The sequence below is a fragment of the Corvus cornix genome, chromosome 15 (assembly GCF_000738735.6).
Source record: "Corvus cornix cornix isolate S_Up_H32 chromosome 15, ASM73873v5, whole genome shotgun sequence".
Taxonomy (NCBI): domain Eukaryota; kingdom Metazoa; phylum Chordata; class Aves; order Passeriformes; family Corvidae; genus Corvus; species Corvus cornix.
In genome coordinates, this window is record NC_046345.1 from 12494946 (window position 1) to 12511287 (window position 16342).

General features: G+C 57.8%; 1 protein-coding gene across 1 annotated transcript in view; it reads left to right on the plus strand.

Moving 5' to 3' along the window:
- Positions 1-16342, plus strand: part of KSR2 (kinase suppressor of ras 2) — a 73971-nt gene that overhangs the window by 4352 nt on the left and 53277 nt on the right. Inside the window, 4 exon segments of the mRNA XM_039561040.1 lie at positions 1955-2095; positions 2621-2771; positions 10647-10946; positions 10949-11144. Coding sequence (XP_039416974.1) covers positions 1955-2095; positions 2621-2771; positions 10647-10946; positions 10949-11144 — 788 coding nt within the window.

Below are 16342 nucleotides of genomic sequence, written 5' to 3' on the forward strand. Positions count from 1 at the left end.
GAGAAGGGGGAGGCTGTGCCACAGCAGGAACGCGGCATTTCCCACCTCTGCTCCATCCCGGGATGAGCAGGAGCCAGAGCAGCTCCTCCGGATGGGATTTTCCCTGCGGGATGGGGATTTTTCCCTGCGGGATGGGGCCGTCTCCGTCCCTCCCCATTCCAGCCCCAGCAAAACACCGAGGGCTTTGGGATTTTCCAGAAGGGTTTTTGGGCTTTTTTTTTCCCCTGGCTGGAGCAAACCCATGGACTGGAGCATCTGGGGGTCCCAGCGGGGTCCTATTTTGGGGTAAAAATGACCCCTCCTGTCACTCAAGGGCTCTGTGGGTGTGAATTTCCTCCACCTGGAAATTAAAATTCCTTCTTTTTCCCCATTCCCAGCTCACCTCTGCACGGCGGTGGCGGGGGCTGCCCTGTCCCCAGCTCCCTGATTTTGGCACTGGTGACGCCGTGGTGCCTCAGGCATCACCTTTATTCCCTCTGGGATCCCACCTGGAGCGGCGGAATGGAGGACAGGACGCGGGATTTTTTGGAATTTCTTTTCTCGGTGTTTTGCTGCAGCTGTGTCCGTGCAAGGGCATTTTTTGGGAGGCAGGAGCTGCCTCTGGGCACGTTCGAGGTGCCCGGGGCTGCTTCAGCTCCAAGAGCCTGGAGCGTGTTCGGGATGCGAGATCCAGGCTGATCCTTAAACCTTTGATTGTCCGTTTTGGGAGTGTTTTCCCTTAAAAATCAGCCCTGGGAGCGAGGCAGGGCTCTGCAGAGCTGAGGGCTCCCTGCAGCCCCCCCTGGTCAGGCTCTCTGCTGTTCCTGCCTCGCTTTTGGGGGTTAATTTTCGGGAATTCATCTCTGGCAGCCAGGCTGGGGCTCGGGAGAAGCTGCCGGGGGGGAGTGACACCCCTGTCCCCAGCTCCTGGCACGGCCGTCACCCCCCTGGAGGGGGCGATTTGGGGGTGATGTCAACCCCTGTGGGCATCACCAGTGGGTCACCACGGGGGAAAGGACCGGGAGAGATGGGAAAGCTTCCAAATCCCACAGTTCTTGGTTCTCCCCTCTTCTCTCCATCCCAAACTCCATCCCGAATTTTATGCGTCTGTTTTTGGGGTGTGCGGGAGCAGGGGCACAGCTCCATCCCGTGCTGCCGGCGCCGGGGAATCACCCAGCTGCAAAACCGGGAGCAGGAAATCCCAGCAGCTTCCCAGCCCTGCTCTACATTCCCGGGAAAGGAGGGCAGGCGCTCAGCAGCTTTATTTTGGGAGCTGCCGGGCTGCGGCTGGGAACGGCTTCGGCCTCGGGGTGCGAGGATTTGGGGGGGTTTTGGGGATGATCAGAGCAGGGATGGGGGTACAGAGGAGCAGAGAGAGGGGGGATGGATCTGGTGAGGGAGATTTGGGGTGGTGAGGGGGGAATGAGGAGAAAACGCCGCGTTGCAGCCTTGGGATGGGATGCCGTGGCTGGTCCCCTTGTAGGGTTTTTGTGGGGGTGTAAGAGGGGGGAGCGTGGCCTTTGGGGGGTTTTTGGGGGGTCCTTGGCACTAAACTCCGGTGTAAGAGGGGGAACTGTGGCCTTTGGAGGTCCCTTGGCCCTGAGGCTGGGAATAAAAGCGGGAAAAGCTTCCTGGGGGTGGCTGGACAGCACTGGGACGGGGCAGCGTTTGTGGCAACAGTGGTGCTCGTCCCGCCCGTCCCCCTCACATCCCACTTGGGGGGGGGGGGGTGCCGAGGGCTGCCCACCCCCTGAACGAGACCCCAGCGCCGAGTTTGGGGATGAAGGAGCCAAGAAAAGGCTTTTTTTGGGGAGGGAAGTTCCCTCCTGGCCACCAAACCTCGATGCTCTGGGCTGCAGGAGCTCGGCAGGGCTGTGTTTTGGGGCAGATTTGGGAACCTTGGGATGGGGCAGGGCGAGAGCTGACCCCCAGCTGCCCGTGGGGGATCCCAGGAGGGTTTTCCCTTCTTTTCCAGAGCAAACTGGTGAAGTATTTCAGCCGGCAGCTGTCCTGCAAGAGGAAGGTGGCCCTGCAGGAGCGCAACGCCAAACTGGAGGGCTTCCCCCAGCTCCTGCACTGGTTCCGCATCGTCGACATCCGCAAGGAGGTGATGGAGGTACGGGCTGGGCATTCCCACCCGGAAAAGGAAGGGTTTTTCCCAGGATTTTGTGGATTCTCCACCCCGCCCACCGGCGAGGACACCCCACTGCTGCTCCCAGTGGGTGCCACGCGGACCCCGCTGCAGTGGGGACGTCCCCCATGTCCCCATCAGTGTCCTGCTGCCGCGCCCCGGGCTCCTGCAGGTGGGTGGGTGGCACCCAAAGGCGATCCCGCCTCCAGGGAAAAGGGAATTCCGGAACGGAGGTCACAGTCCTGCACGTTCCCAATCAGGGATGGGTTTTCCTGGTGCTCCCAGATGTTCAGCTGGGTCCGGATATCCCTAAAAGCGTGGGAAAACTGGAGGTAAAGCTTGTTTCTCCAGGTTTTTCTTGGAGATTCAGGTGGAAAATGGATGGGTTTGGGGCCGTGACCTGAGGAAAAGGGATTCTCACTGGTGTTCCCCGAGGTTTAGAGGATACTCCAGGGTAGTTCGTTCTTCCTTCCTCATTCCTGACCCATTCCTGCCCCATTCCTCCCTCAGGAAATCGCCCCCGGGCAGCTGAGCCTGGAGGATCTGCTGGACATGACCGATGACCAGGTCTGTGCCACCGTGGAGAAGTTTGGGGCCAACAGCGAGGAGTGTGCGCGGCTGAACGCCTCCCTGTCCTGCCTCCGCAGCGTCCACAAGTCCGGTGAGTGCCCTCTGTGCCCTGGGGCTGCCCGGGCTGGGTGGCACCGTCCCGTTGTGGTGGCACCGGCAGTGTGGCTTTGATGCGGACATTGGCAGAGCTCCTGCATCGCCGGGGCTGGCTGGGAACGCGTTTCCCGCAGGGAACATCTTGGAGCTGCACGGGGAGCAGCCCTGGGAGAAGGATTTGGGGGTGCTGGTGGGTGAGAGCTGGGACCCCAAAGCGCCCTGCCCTGGGGTGAGCTCTCCAGTGTGGGCAGCAAGGACAGCAAGGGGGATTCTGCCCCTCTGCCCTGCCCAGGTGAGACCCCACCTGCAGAGCTGCCCAAGCCCTGAGGTCCCCAACACAAGAAGGACCTGGAGCTGCTGGAGGAGTCCAGAGGAGGCCACGGAGCTGCTCCAAGGGCTGGAGCCCCTGTGCTCTGGAGCCAGGCTGGGAGAGCTGGGGGTGCTCACCTGGAGAGGAGAAGGCTCCAGGGAGAGCTCAGAGCCCCTTGCAGGGCCTAAAGGGGCTCCAGCAGAGCTGGAGAGGGACTGGGGACAAGGCATGGAGGGACAGGACACAGGGATTGGCTTCCCACTGCCAGAGGGCAGGGATGGATGGGATCTTGGGAAGGAATTGTTCTGTGGGAGGGTGGGCAGGCCCTGGCACAGGGTGCCCAGAGCAGCTGTGGCTGCCCCTGGATCCCTGGCAGTGTCCAAGGCCAGGCTGGACATTGGGGCTTGGAGCAGCCTGGGACAGTGGGAGGTGTCCCTGCCCATGGCAGGGGGTGGGATGGGATGAAGGCTCCTCCAAATCCAACCCATTCCATGACTTTTACAGGATCCCCCTGAGCCCCCGTGCCTGCAGGAGCTCAGCCAGGAGGCTCAGGGGGAAATCCTGACCCCGGGCAGCTCCAGCAGCGCTTCCCGGCTGGCTCAGAGCGGAGCCTCCTCATTCCCAGAGCCCTTCCCAGGGAGTGCCCCAGCCCTGCTGCCCTTTCCCGGCCTGGCTGCGCGGCTCCCCGGGCGGTGGCAGCAGAGCTCCGCTGTTCAATCGCGCACGGAGCTGCTCCGGCTGCCGCGGCGCCGGCAGCGGGGGATGAGCGGGACCGGGGCCGCCTCTGCCCGGGGAGGGCCCGGGGGATGCGGCGGGGGCTGGGCAGGGCCAACCGAGCCTTCACGAGTCACAGCAGAATCGGTTGGCTGGGAAAAGATCCTTTAAGAGCGAGTCCAACCATTCCCCAGCACTGCCAGGGTCACCACTGACCCCTGTCCCAAGTGCCACATCCACGTGGCTGTTAAATCCCTCTGGGGATGGGGACTCCAGCACTGCCCTGGGCAGCTGTGCCAGGGCTGGACAGCCCCGCCCATGAAGAAATGTTCCCAATATCCCACCTGCCCCTCCCCAGCCCAGCCTGAGGCCGTTCCCTCTCCTCCTGTCCCTGTTCCCTGCGAGCAGAGCCCGACCCCCCCGGCTGCCCCCTCCTGTCAGGGACTTGTGCAGAGCCACAAGGTCCCCCCTGAGCCTCCTTTGCTCCAGGCTGAGCCCCTTTCCCAGCTCCCTCAGCCACTCCTGGGGCTCCAGCCCCTTTCCAGCTCCCTTCCCTTCCCTGGACACGCTCCAGCCCCTCTGGCACATGGATGGCACCACAGAACCGGGGCTGTGGTGCCAGCTCGGGGGACTCTGGGGCAGCCGCAAACCTCCATGATTTGGGGACCCCAGACCCATCTGCCCGGCTCCTGTCCCCTCTGGAGGGGCTCCTCCAACACAGCTGCATCCCAGGGGTTGGGAGGCTGGGAATGAGCCCTGCTGGGTTTCCATCTGGGCTTTGCAGGGGTGGAGCAGCCCCTGGGGACAGCAGGGGACAGAGCTGGTGGTGGGACATGGTCTCAGTGAGGGGCAGCTTGGTGGGACCAGCACGGAATGTCCCAGAGAGGGATCCCAGCTCCTCCCTGGAGAGATCTTGGCCACATCCGCCCGTTCTGGTTATTGGATCCTCTCCGGGATTCCCGCCTGGCGCAGAGTGGCAGTGCCACCCCCCCGTGCTGGGGACAGTGGCAGTGGGACCCCAGTGCTGATCTCAGCCTGCCGTTCCCTAGGGAGCATTCCCTAACTCCCCAAATCTGGCTCCTGCCCTCCTTCCCTTTGGCATTTCCATGAGTTTTCGCGGCTGTTTGAGGAAGGGCGGCGGCTCCCCGGGAGCCCGGGGAGGGCTCTCACCGCTCTTTGTTCAAACACCTCTGACTTTTAAAGGTTGCTCCAAACAAATCCCGCTCCCTCCCTCTGCCCGCTCGGCCCAGGGAATTCCCTGCTTTGGAAAATCTGCCTCAGCCTTTGGCTCGGCAGCCGCGGCAAAGTTCCTCCAGTTCCTCCGGAGTTTTCCGGCTGGTGGGGATGGAAGTACAGGAGGTCTGTGGGATGCTGCTGCTCCACTTGCTCCCTAATGGGGTGGCTGATGGGGCTGCCAGCATTCCCGGTGATCCATCGGATCCCGGCGGGAGAGAGCCTCCCGCTAGCCAGGCGTGGAGCGTTTGCCTTTCCCGGTGCTCAACTCCATCCATCATCCCGCTGCTCCCGGCAGGAGCTGCTGCTCTGTCCCTCCGGCACTGCCGAGATGCAGCCGTGGCCATTCCTGATGATCGGGATCCTTGGAATTGCCAGCTGCTGTGGGTCCGTGCCGTGCTGGACATGCCTCGTCCCACGGATGAGGGGACAGGGAAGTGACGGGCGGAGCCCTGAGGGATGCAGGAGCTCCCAGGCAGTGGAGAAACCCAAATCTCCTGGGATTTCTCAAGGATTTGGGTGCGGGAAGTTCCACCTGGGATGGGCTCCCTGTTCCCTGCCTCTGCCGAGTCAAACGGCTCCATCCCAGGAATTCCCCCTCTTTTTGTTCCCTGGGAGAGTGGGAGCAGAGTCCCTGTCCCTCTCCTGCCGGAGGGAGCTGGGAACAGGCTGGGAACAGTGGGATTTCTGGCCAGGGCAGGGCAGGATGCTCCCTGGATGCCTTGGGCTGAGCGTGGCTGCTGGGAGCAGATTATCCCAGATTTCCTACGGTCCAGGCAGCGTGTTTTGGTGGGATGTGGGACTGGGATGGGCAGAGCAGCGCTGCTGGGACCTTGGGAATGTCCCCCTGGGCTGTTGGGGACTGAGCAGCGGTGGGGTGGTGGCTTTGGGGTGCGCTGAGGGGATGCTGTGCTGCTTTCATCCATCCACCCATCCATCCATCCATCCATCCATCATCCATCCATGCATCCATCCATCCATCCATCCATCCATCATCCATCCATCCATCCATCCATCCATCCAGCCATCCAGCCATCCATCCATCCATCCATCCCTCCATCCCTCCATCCATCCATCCATCCATCCATCCATCCAGCCATCCATCCATCCATCCATCCGTCATCCATCCATGCATCCATCCATCCATCCATCCATCCATCATCCATCCATCCATCCATCCATCCATCCAGCCATCCATCCATCCATCCATCCCTCCATCCATCCATCCATCCATCCATCCCTCCATCCCTCCATCCATCCATCCATCCATCCATCCATCCAGCCATCCATCCATCCATCCATCCATCCATCATCCATCCATCCATCATCCATCCATCCATCCCTCCATCCATCCACCCATCCATCCATCATCCATCCATCCATCCATCATCCACCCATCCATCCATCATCCATCCATCCATCCATCCATCCATCCAGCCATCCATCCATCCTTCCCTCCGCTGGATTCCAGGGATTCTGAGCTGCTGGACAGCTCCGTGGCTCCCTGACAGCGAGGTTGGCCCAGCCCTGAGGAGCTGTCTGGGAGTTTCTAGGATGGGGATAGAAAAGCATCCCGGGATGGCAGCGATGCTCTCTTGGGATGCAGTGCTGGGATTTTAGATCCGCTGGGATTTTAGATCCATTGGGATTTTAGATCCATTGGGATACCACAGCTCCCCCCCCCAAGGAGCCCCAGATGCACCAGCTGCCTCAGAAATGCCTTTTAATCTGCGTTTATCTGCATTTTATCTCCTCGTAGAGCAGGAGATTCATCCCAAAAATGTCGTCATCCCAAAAATGTAATTAATGAACAAGTCGTAACCTCCTTAAAAGCTGGAATTCCTTGGCAGGAGCTGCAGCGGCCGATTCCGAGATGCCAGGATTTGTATTCATAAAGCAGGAATGAGCTCCAGGATTAACCTTTCCCATCCGTCTTTATTTATTGAGTCATTAATTAGAAGCCTCTAATTTCCCAGGCCGCTCCTGCCGGTGGGGGGGTGGTGGGGAGCTGGAGGCTGTTTCATGGAGATGGATTTTGCCGGGATGGGCTTGGAAAAAGAGGCACTTCCCAAGCCCAGCACCCTGGGACCAGCAGGGAAAACCCCGGAGCATCCCATAAATCAACCAGAGCAGCAAATCCGCGTTAACCCCCCTGCTCTGGTGCGCCAACAAGGCTGGATTGGGTTTTCCTTGGATGTGGATCCTTGGGAGTGGGGTTTTGTTGTGGGGTTTGGTCTCGGAGCAGGATTAATTCCATATTAAATCCGAGCGGAGCGGGGCCACTCGAGGAGCTGGTGGGCTGTGACTGCTGAGGGATGTGCGGAGCTTGTTGAGTGTCCTACTGGGAAAAATGAGCCGGAATGGGATATTTATGAACCCTGGGAAGGCTGAGGGTGGCCTGGGGACAGCACGGGGTCAGGCAGGGCTGGGAGCAGCGAGGGAAAAGCAGGAAAAATTCCCGGTTTGGGGGGAATTCGGGAGCTGTGCTGGTGTGGTGGAGAGGAGGGAGGAGTTGTCCTTCCTGGTATCCTGGTGCTCCAAGCTGGGAGATTCCAGAGTCTGCTCCAGAGGGTGCTATCCTGGCACTGTGGGGGTTCCCAAAAAACCCGTGGGCATCCCGAAATCTTCAGTTTGGTCACCTGGGAGCAGCTTTTGGGAAGGGAAGGAGTGCTCGGAGCATCCCAAGGAGCAGCTGGGATGCAGGGCCCCCATGGGATCATCCCATTATCCCCAGCCTTTCATTTGAAGGAAAACAAAGCAAACCTTGCTCTTTGTTATTTGGGACAGGCGGAAAAGAGGCGGAATTTTTCCACTTCTGCATCCCCGAGCTGCATCCCAGCTCTTCCCAGGAGTTTGTTTTCCTGTTGGTTTTTAACGGAGTGGTTTGGGAAAAGCTTCCCTGATGAAGTGGGATGGAGGGAGGGGCCTGAGGGGGATTAATGGAGCCAAATTCATCCAGAGGGATCATCCACAGGGACAGGAGAGGTGCCCGCGGGACCGGGGGGCGGCTGTGACTGATATCCCAGAAATAATTAATATTTGGGATCTAGACAAAACAACGCAGGTTGGAGGAGCAACCAGGCCGCCAGTTTGAGGGCAAACTGGGCAGAGGGGATTTTCCCTCTGTGCCAGCTCTTCCCGTGCTTTTCCAGCTGGGAATCAGAGCGGGGAGCGCCGGGAGGGAGCGGAATCCGCCAGCCCTTAGCGGGCTTTGGAGCAAGAGGAATTTGGGGATGTTTTTGTTGGGGTGTTTTCCCCTCCTAAGCGCGTTCCCGCTTGGAGCTGATCCCAGCGAGCGCGGTGCCCGCTGCCCGCCGCATTCCTGCTGGGAATCGCCTTTTCCCGGCTGTTCCCGGGTGTTCTCAGCCCGGGCCAGGGGTTGTTTTTCTTCCCGTTGGGACACGGGGACAGCGGGGACACGGGGGGCGCAGGGAGATCCTCACCTCATCTTAATTAACCCCGCTCATTAGCGCCGGGCCGGCTCGGCGTTATGCAGATCAGCACGAGCGCAGCGGCCAATGGGATGCGCGGGATTTGCATAGGTGCGCGGTGATTTGCATACACGGAGGTTTTTCTGATTTTTCAAATTTATTTTTATTGTAAATATTTTTATTATTCGCCTTTTTAGTTTCATTTTTTTATTTATTCATCATTCTAAGGAATTACTTTTACTTTTAAACATTTATAATTTTAAATTTTGTTTCTTTTAATTTATTTTAATTTAGAACATTTTTACTTCTTCCTTTTGATTCATCTGTACTTCTTATTCATTCTAATTAATTTGTTTTATTTTTTACAGGTTTTAATTATTATTTTCACTTTATTTATTTTAATTTCTTTTTAATTTCAGCTAATTAATTTTAATTTAAAACATTTCATTATTTTAATTAGATTTTGTTTTTACGTATTCTCTATTCTAATTAATTACTTTTAATTTATAAAAAAATTAATAAATATTATTATATTTACTTTATTTTTTATTCATTCAAATGAATTCATTTTTATTTTTAACATTTTCAATTATCATTTTCTGGTTTTATTCTTTCGTTGATACATTTTAAAAAATATTTTACAATTATTTGGGAATTTTTTTGCTGTTAATTTTTTCATATTTTACGATTATTTTGGGAATTTTTTCATCCTTTATTTTGATGCTCTGCTCCGAGAAAATGATTCCAGCCGAGTCCTCGTCTCCCATCCTCCACCCCTTGACTCGAAGCTTTCTTTCAACCCAAACCTTTCGTTTCCCAAGCCTTTCCTTTTCCTCGGGAGCTTGAGCTGAAACATTCCCGTGAAAAGGCCGGAGCCAGGGGAGAGGATCCAATTACCAACCCGTCCAGGGAGCGGGAAGGAGGAGCTGGAAAATGAGGAGATTTGGGGTTTTGTTGGATTTCCTTGATGGGGGCCATCAAAAGCCGTCAGTCAGGGGGCCTTGAACTGGGATCAAGGACCGAACTCCACTTGGATCATCCTTGAGATGCTCTGAGGGCGCTGCCAGTGGCGATGGATAATTAGGAGTGGAGAGGAGCCTCCGTTAATTACAGCCCCGTCGTTACGCAAATGGCACAAACTGGCGGGGGGGGAGATGGGGCAGCAGCCTGGGCCAGGTGAGGGGTGTCCCCATCCCAGTGGGAGCGTCCCCATCCCAGTGGGGGTGTCCCCATCCCAGTGGGAGTGTCCCCATCCCATTGGGGCTGTCCCATGCCAGGGTCACCTTTTGGGGTGATGGGGGGAGCTGGTGCTGGTGGGGGAGGCGTGGGGACACCTCCACCGCTGGCAAATCCCTCACTTGGAGTGGTGAGACTCCAGTGTGGGATCTTCAGAGAAGCTGTGGATGTCACATCCCTGGCAGTGTCCCAGGCCGGGTTGGATGGGGCTTGGAGCAGCCTGGGATAGCGGAAGGTGTCCCTGCCCGTGGGAAGGGGGGCACTGGATGATCTCTGTGCTCTTCAGCCCACCCATCCCTCTGCTCTGGAGCCAGGCTGGGAGAGCTGGGGGTGCTCACCTGGAGAGGAGAAGGCTCCAGGGAGAGCTCAGAGCCCCTTCCAGGGCCTAAAGGGGCTCCAGCAGAGCTGGAGAGGGACTGGGGACAAGGCATGGAGGGCCAGGACACAGGGAATGGCTTCCCAGTGCCAGAGGGCAGGGCTGGATGGGATATTGGGAAGGAATTGTTCCCTGGGAGGGTGGGCAGGCCCTGGCACAGGGTGCCCAGAGCAGCTGTGGCTGCCCCTGGATCCCTGGCAGTGCCCAAGGCCAGGCTGGACATTGGGGCTTGGAGCAGCCTGGGACAGTGGGAGGTGTCCCTGCCCACGGAATGAGATGATCCTTAAGGTCCCTTCCCACCCAAACCATTCCAGGATTCCATAACACAGAGAAGTTTCTCGCTGGGATGCAGAGCCAGGATAGAATCAATCATGGAATGGTTTGGGTGGGAAGGGACCTTTAGGCTCATCTCATCCCACGGGCAGCGACCCCTTCCCCTCAACCAGGTTACTCCGAGCCCCGTCCAACCCTTGAACACTTCCAGGGATGTGATCCCAGCATCTCCAGGGCTGAGCAGGGCATTCCCAGCTTCTGCCCCACCTCATGGCCGTGTCTCTGTGCCCTATCCAGGCGGGAGCCTCTCCAAGCAGGATTGGACCATCCAGTGGCCCAGCACGGAGCCGGGCAAGGAGAACAGCCCCGGATGCCCCCCCGAGACGGGACCCTGGGGCAGGACGCACCCCAGCCCCAAGATCCAGCCCAAGTGCGGGCAGCACCACTGCCACGCCAGCTCGTCCCACGGCCCCATGTACACACACGTGGACCGCCTGACCGTGGAGGGTCACCCGGGGCTCTGCCCACCCCTGGAGTCCGGCCACCGCTCCCTGCCACCGTCCCCGCGGCAGCGCCACGCCGCGCACACCCCCCCGCGCACCCCAACATCGTCACCACCATGACGCCGCCGGGGACGCCGCCCGTGCGCCGCAGGAACAAACTGAAGCCCCCCGGGACGCCCCCGCCCTCGTCGCGGAAGCTGATCCACCTCATCCCGGGATTCACGGCGCTGCACCGCAGCAAATCCCACGAGTTCCAGCTGGGGCACCGCGTGGATGAGGCGCACACCCCCAAGTAAGTGGTGCCCGCCGGGTGCTGGTGCGTGCTGGGGGGGATGGAGCTCATCCCAGCGCCTTGGGAAAAGGGCTTTTATCCCTAAATGGCGGGGTTTTGTTCGGGGGCTTCATGTGGAAAACTCTTTTCGCAGGGATGTTGTGGGATGGTGTCGGTCTGCTGCTCCGGGATCTCATTTGGGGGGGGGGGGGTGTGAGGAGCACCCAGGGGCTCCAGGACTGTTGGCTGGCAAAGCCCTGGCATTTTGGAATGTGGGATGGGAGGGCTGGATTTTCCAGCTGCTGCACGGGAATGGCCGTGAGAGCTGCGTGGGGAGGGTGAGTGCCCGCTAGAGAGAGATTGGAATCATCACCCTCCAGCTGAAAAGTGGATTTAGGGATTTAGAAATCCTTATGGAGAGGACGGTTTATATTCTGGAGACCCCGCCGGGATCTGTTCCATCCCTGGCGGCGTTCGGGGCGCGCTCTCCGGGCTCTGCCGCATTCCCGCTGCTCCTGCTCTGCGGCTCCGGGGCCGGCAGAGGCTGCTGCTGTGCAGGGAAAGGATTCCCTGGCGTCGCTACATTCCCTACTCTCCATCCCTTCCCACCCCTTCTGGTGGCCGCGCTCAGACAACGCCTCGGCGTGGCGTGGCGGAGGGCACCGGTGCCACTTTGGGACACCCCCTCCGCTCCCTGAGGATGTATTGGGATGGAGCTGCTCCACGCTGGCTCCCAAAACAGGATCCCAGGACGAACTGCTCTTCCTGTCCCAAAATTTGGCGTTCTTGAGGATAGAAAGGCCGTGCCAGAATCCCGGGAAGAGTCCCCTGAGGGATGTGGAGGGAGCCTGGATACCCTGGCAGGGCTCCGACCCTCCGGGCTATCCGTGATGTTTGGGCAGCTCCAGCTGGGACACGGGAAGAGTTCAATCCACTGAGATGCTCCCAGTGCCAGACCCGGAGCTCCCCTTGTTGGGGCAGAGGGGACCAGAGCGGGTTTGGGGCTGGCAGCTGTGTCTGGTGGCCTCAGCATCGCGGTGTCACTTGTTCCCCGGGCTGTGGCTGCGGTCTCTGCACGAAATGCGGGTGATCATCCGTCCCCCTTTTTCCCTGAGCTGGGAATTTTTGGTCTCCAAAGGCTTTTAGCTGTTGGAAACGAAGCCATTTCAGCTGGGAAATGCCTCCTGGAAGGCCACCCTCGCCCTCGTGCTTCGGCACCGGAAAGAAAGTGTTTGTTTTGGTCGGTCCCCAGGAGCACCCCCGTGTCCCCAGGGGGCATCCCGCCGTTCCCAGAGAGAATTCCCGCATTCCCAGGGAGCAGCCTCTCCCTCCTCCTGCTTTTATCGCCGTTCCAGCTCCCCATCCATGCTCTGCTCTCACTAGAGAAGGTCTGGCTGAGGGCACAGCTCCCCCTGTTTGATCCCCAGGGTGGGCATCGGATATTCCCTGATGATCCTGAGTTAAAGTTGCCCGGCACCACCGGGAAGGGAGCACTGGAGACACTGGGAAAACTGGATGCAGTCAGGCGAGGATCAAAGGAATCAAGGTTTAGGGTTGGAAGGGACTTTAAAGCTGATCTCATTCCAAGGGCAGGGACTTCCAGCCCTCGTGGTCACCCTGACGTGGAGCTGCGGCGAGGTTTGGATCATCACCATCAAATCTTTTGGCTGCTGATTCCATGTGGGAATGGGATGCCTGGAATTTCCTGAAAAGGGAAGGAGCAGGGACGGGCGTGGAGGTGGAAATGTCCCACGGGGTGACACAAACACAGTGGTGTCCCCTCTGTCCTCATCACTCTCCACCTTCCTGGTGCAGGAATTTCCCAAAGGAGCTGTGGCTGTCCCTGGATCCCTGGAATGTCCAGGCCAGGTTGGACGGGGCTTGGAGCAGCCTGGGACAGTGAGAGGTGTCCCTGGCCATGGCAGGGGTGGAACTTGATGGGTTCGAAGGTCCCTCCCAAACCATTCCATGATTCCTTTGCTCCTCTCCTCACTGCACCCAGTTTTCCCAGCATCTCCAGCACTCCCTTCCCAATGGTGCTGGGCAATCCCAACTCCCCCTTAGGGAATTAATCAAGGGAACAGCCAATATTGGCAGGGCCCTGTTGTGCTCCAGGGGCCGCTGCGCCGGGTCGGATCCGGATTCCCGAAAACCTCTTGGAGAAGCAGGGAAGTTAATTTTCTCTAATGGCACTTAATGATTTTGCAGGAGACAACCACTAAATCCTGCCTGCTAATCCCATTAGCGCTTCGGGATTGTAATTAGTGCGGTAAAGAGGCAGCTTCTTCTTTCTTCCTTCTTTTTTTCCAGCGCATCCCTGCTGGAGTGGGAGTTGTTTATTAGCCCGGATGAGGTGGAAAATGCCTGGCACAGATAAAAAGTGGATTAAAATGGAAAAAATTCTGGGCTCTTCTCAGCTAATTGTTATTTTATGGCCATGGAATTTGAGGATGGAGGGTTTGTTTTAATGTCACAATTCCGTGGTGTCCGAGTCCAGTGCCGGAGGGAGCTCATCCCTGGAGGGGGATTTGGAGCCTTCCCTGATCAACCCCTGCTGGTTTCAGTTGTGCCCCGTGGCTCTTGGGTTGCTTTGGATCGGGGCTTTCTGTTCCCTGTGTCCTGTTCCAGCATGGAAGGAAGGGCTGGGCTCGGAGAGCCGAGAGTTTGGGGACACTCCTGGGGAACCCAAGTGCTGGGTGGGATTTCCTGGAGTGATTTGGGGTCGAGATTCACCCCCATCCTGCCTGTTCCCTGCAAGGACCCTTCTGAAACCCTCCCAGGAGAGACCTTGGTGTCCCTCAGGCTGATTTATGGGATGGTTTGGTGGGATGGGACATCAGGGACCGTCTTGTCCCACCTTTGCCATGGGCAGAGACACCTCCCACTGCTGCTCCAAGCCCCAATGTCCAGCCTGGCCTTGGGCACCGCCAGGGATCCAGGGGCAGCCACAGCTGCTCTGGGAATTCCATCCCAGCCCCTCCCCACCCTCCCAGGGAACAATTCCTTCCCAAGATCCCATCCAGTCCTGCCCTCTGGCAGTGGGAAGCCATTCCCTGTGTCCTGGCACTTGTCCCCAGTCCCTTCATCTCCTCCCCAGCTCAGGATGGGGTGAAACGGGCTCTGGGGAGCCAGGGGTGACTTTGGCGGAAGGAAAAACTCTCTCCCCATGAGCTGTGGGTCGGGATTGATGGAGTGGAGCCCTCAGGGTGCTCCAGGGCTGCTCCTGCTGGATTTTTCCACCTCGGCACAGACAGAAAATAAACCAGCACCATTTCTTTGTGACAGCAGCAGCAGCGACCGGGTCCCCTCCGGAGCAAGGCCACCGTGTAGCGCTTGATTCCCGCTGACAGCTCATAAACTCCTTTAAATGTTGTGTTTCGGATCTCATTCCCAGCGTTTAATCCATCATTTCTGCGTGCCAAGACCTTCTGAGGCAGGGGTTAAATTTTTTGGGTTTTTTTTTTTTTGGTGTTTTTGGTATTTTTTTGGAGCTCCCAGCTTCCAATTTCCCTGCACGGAGTCTCCAGCTGTTGACCGTAACTCCGAGGTACGGAACATTACTCCTGAAAAGATCCCCTGACTTCCATAAATCCGCCATCCACAAACATCTCGGGAACGGTCCCGAAACGGAAGCAAAACATTGAGAGTGGCTGATGATATAATGCCCATTTAACACCTCCTGAGCTCCACGGGCGTTGGAATCTTGCAGGGGTAGTCAGGGATTATCCGAACTCGGAATGGGAGGTCTGGGGTAGTCAGGGATTATCCGAACTCAGAATGGGAGGTCTTAAAAATCCATTGCCTGAGGAGCCAAAAAGTCCAGCTTGTTAAGGGCGGGTGTTAACCCTTGGAAGGGGTGTCCGATGCATCTCTGGAGGCGGGATCTGCTCCGGGGTGTCCTGCCCAAAGGCTTGAGGGGTGGTCGTTACCCTCAGACCCATCCTTTGGCCTGTCCTTGGTCCTTAGACCTGCCCGTCAGCCTTGGACCCATCCTTGGACCCGCCCTTCATCTTTAGACCTGCCCTTGGACCCATCCTTCATCCTTGAACCCATCCTTGGACCCGCCCTTCATCTTTAGACCTGCCCTTGAGCCCACCCATCATCCTTGGACCCATCCTTGGACCCACCTGTCATCCTTGGACCCATCCTTGGACCCACCCTTCATCTTTAGACCTGCCCTTGGACCCATCCTTCATACTTGGACCCCTCCTTAGACCTGTCCCCTGACCCACCCTTCATCCCCTGACCCATGCTAAGGGGAGCTGAGCCCAAACCCTCATCTGCTTCCCAGCTGTGGCTCCTTTTGCCACGCTGCTGTCTGGCCACATCCATGAACTCCGTGGCCCTCAAGGAACGTCCTCTGGGAAGCAGCTGGAGAGGGCAGATCGGAGCACGACCCGCCCGGGCTGAGCCCCGGGGACGTGCTGATCTCCAGCTGCTGGCCAGGACGGGACATTTTTGTGCTGCACCTAGGTCAGGTCTGGGCTGGGAGGAGGCTCCTCCAGCTCAAGGCAGCTGGATTTTGGCTAAATTCCCCATGAATTCCCCTTATCCTGTGCTGTTGCAGCCACGTTCCAAGCGTGGATGTTTTCCTGCTGGAGAAACCTGTTGGTTCAAAGCCTGCTGGGGGTTGATTTCCTTCCCTTTAGCCCCGTTGGCACCGAGGTGGTTTTCTGGTGGGTTTTTTCCAAGCTGGGGTGAGGATTTCCTGGCTGGGTGAAGTCAGACATGAAGTTCAGATGTGAACTTCTGATAGAGCACATCCCCATTTTCTCCTTTTCCTTTTCCCTTGTATTATTTCCAGCTTTAACTTTGGACACTTTCCATCCTGTGGGTGTTCTTCTCCATCCCACGTAACAAATTCCCGAGGACGGGATGTTTCCTGTGGCACTTGGCCAAGTCCAGCACCCAACTGGGGCCATCAAGGCAGAGAGGTGAAAAACTGAATCCCAGACCTCCAAAAACCTGGGAGCAGAGGCCAGAGAGGTGAAAAACTGAATCCCAGACCTCCAAAAACTTGGGAGCAGAGATCTTCTCCACCACCCCCACACCACTGAGCAGCCCATGCTTAGGCTGGGCCTCAGATCTAATCATTTAAGCCGGTCCTAAATAGGCCCTGGTGGGTCATTAATTCTGCTGCTCTGCAACCTTGATAATAATGACGTTTCCCCTTGTAACGATTCCCACCCAGCCAGTGGATCGATTGTTTGATGTTCCGC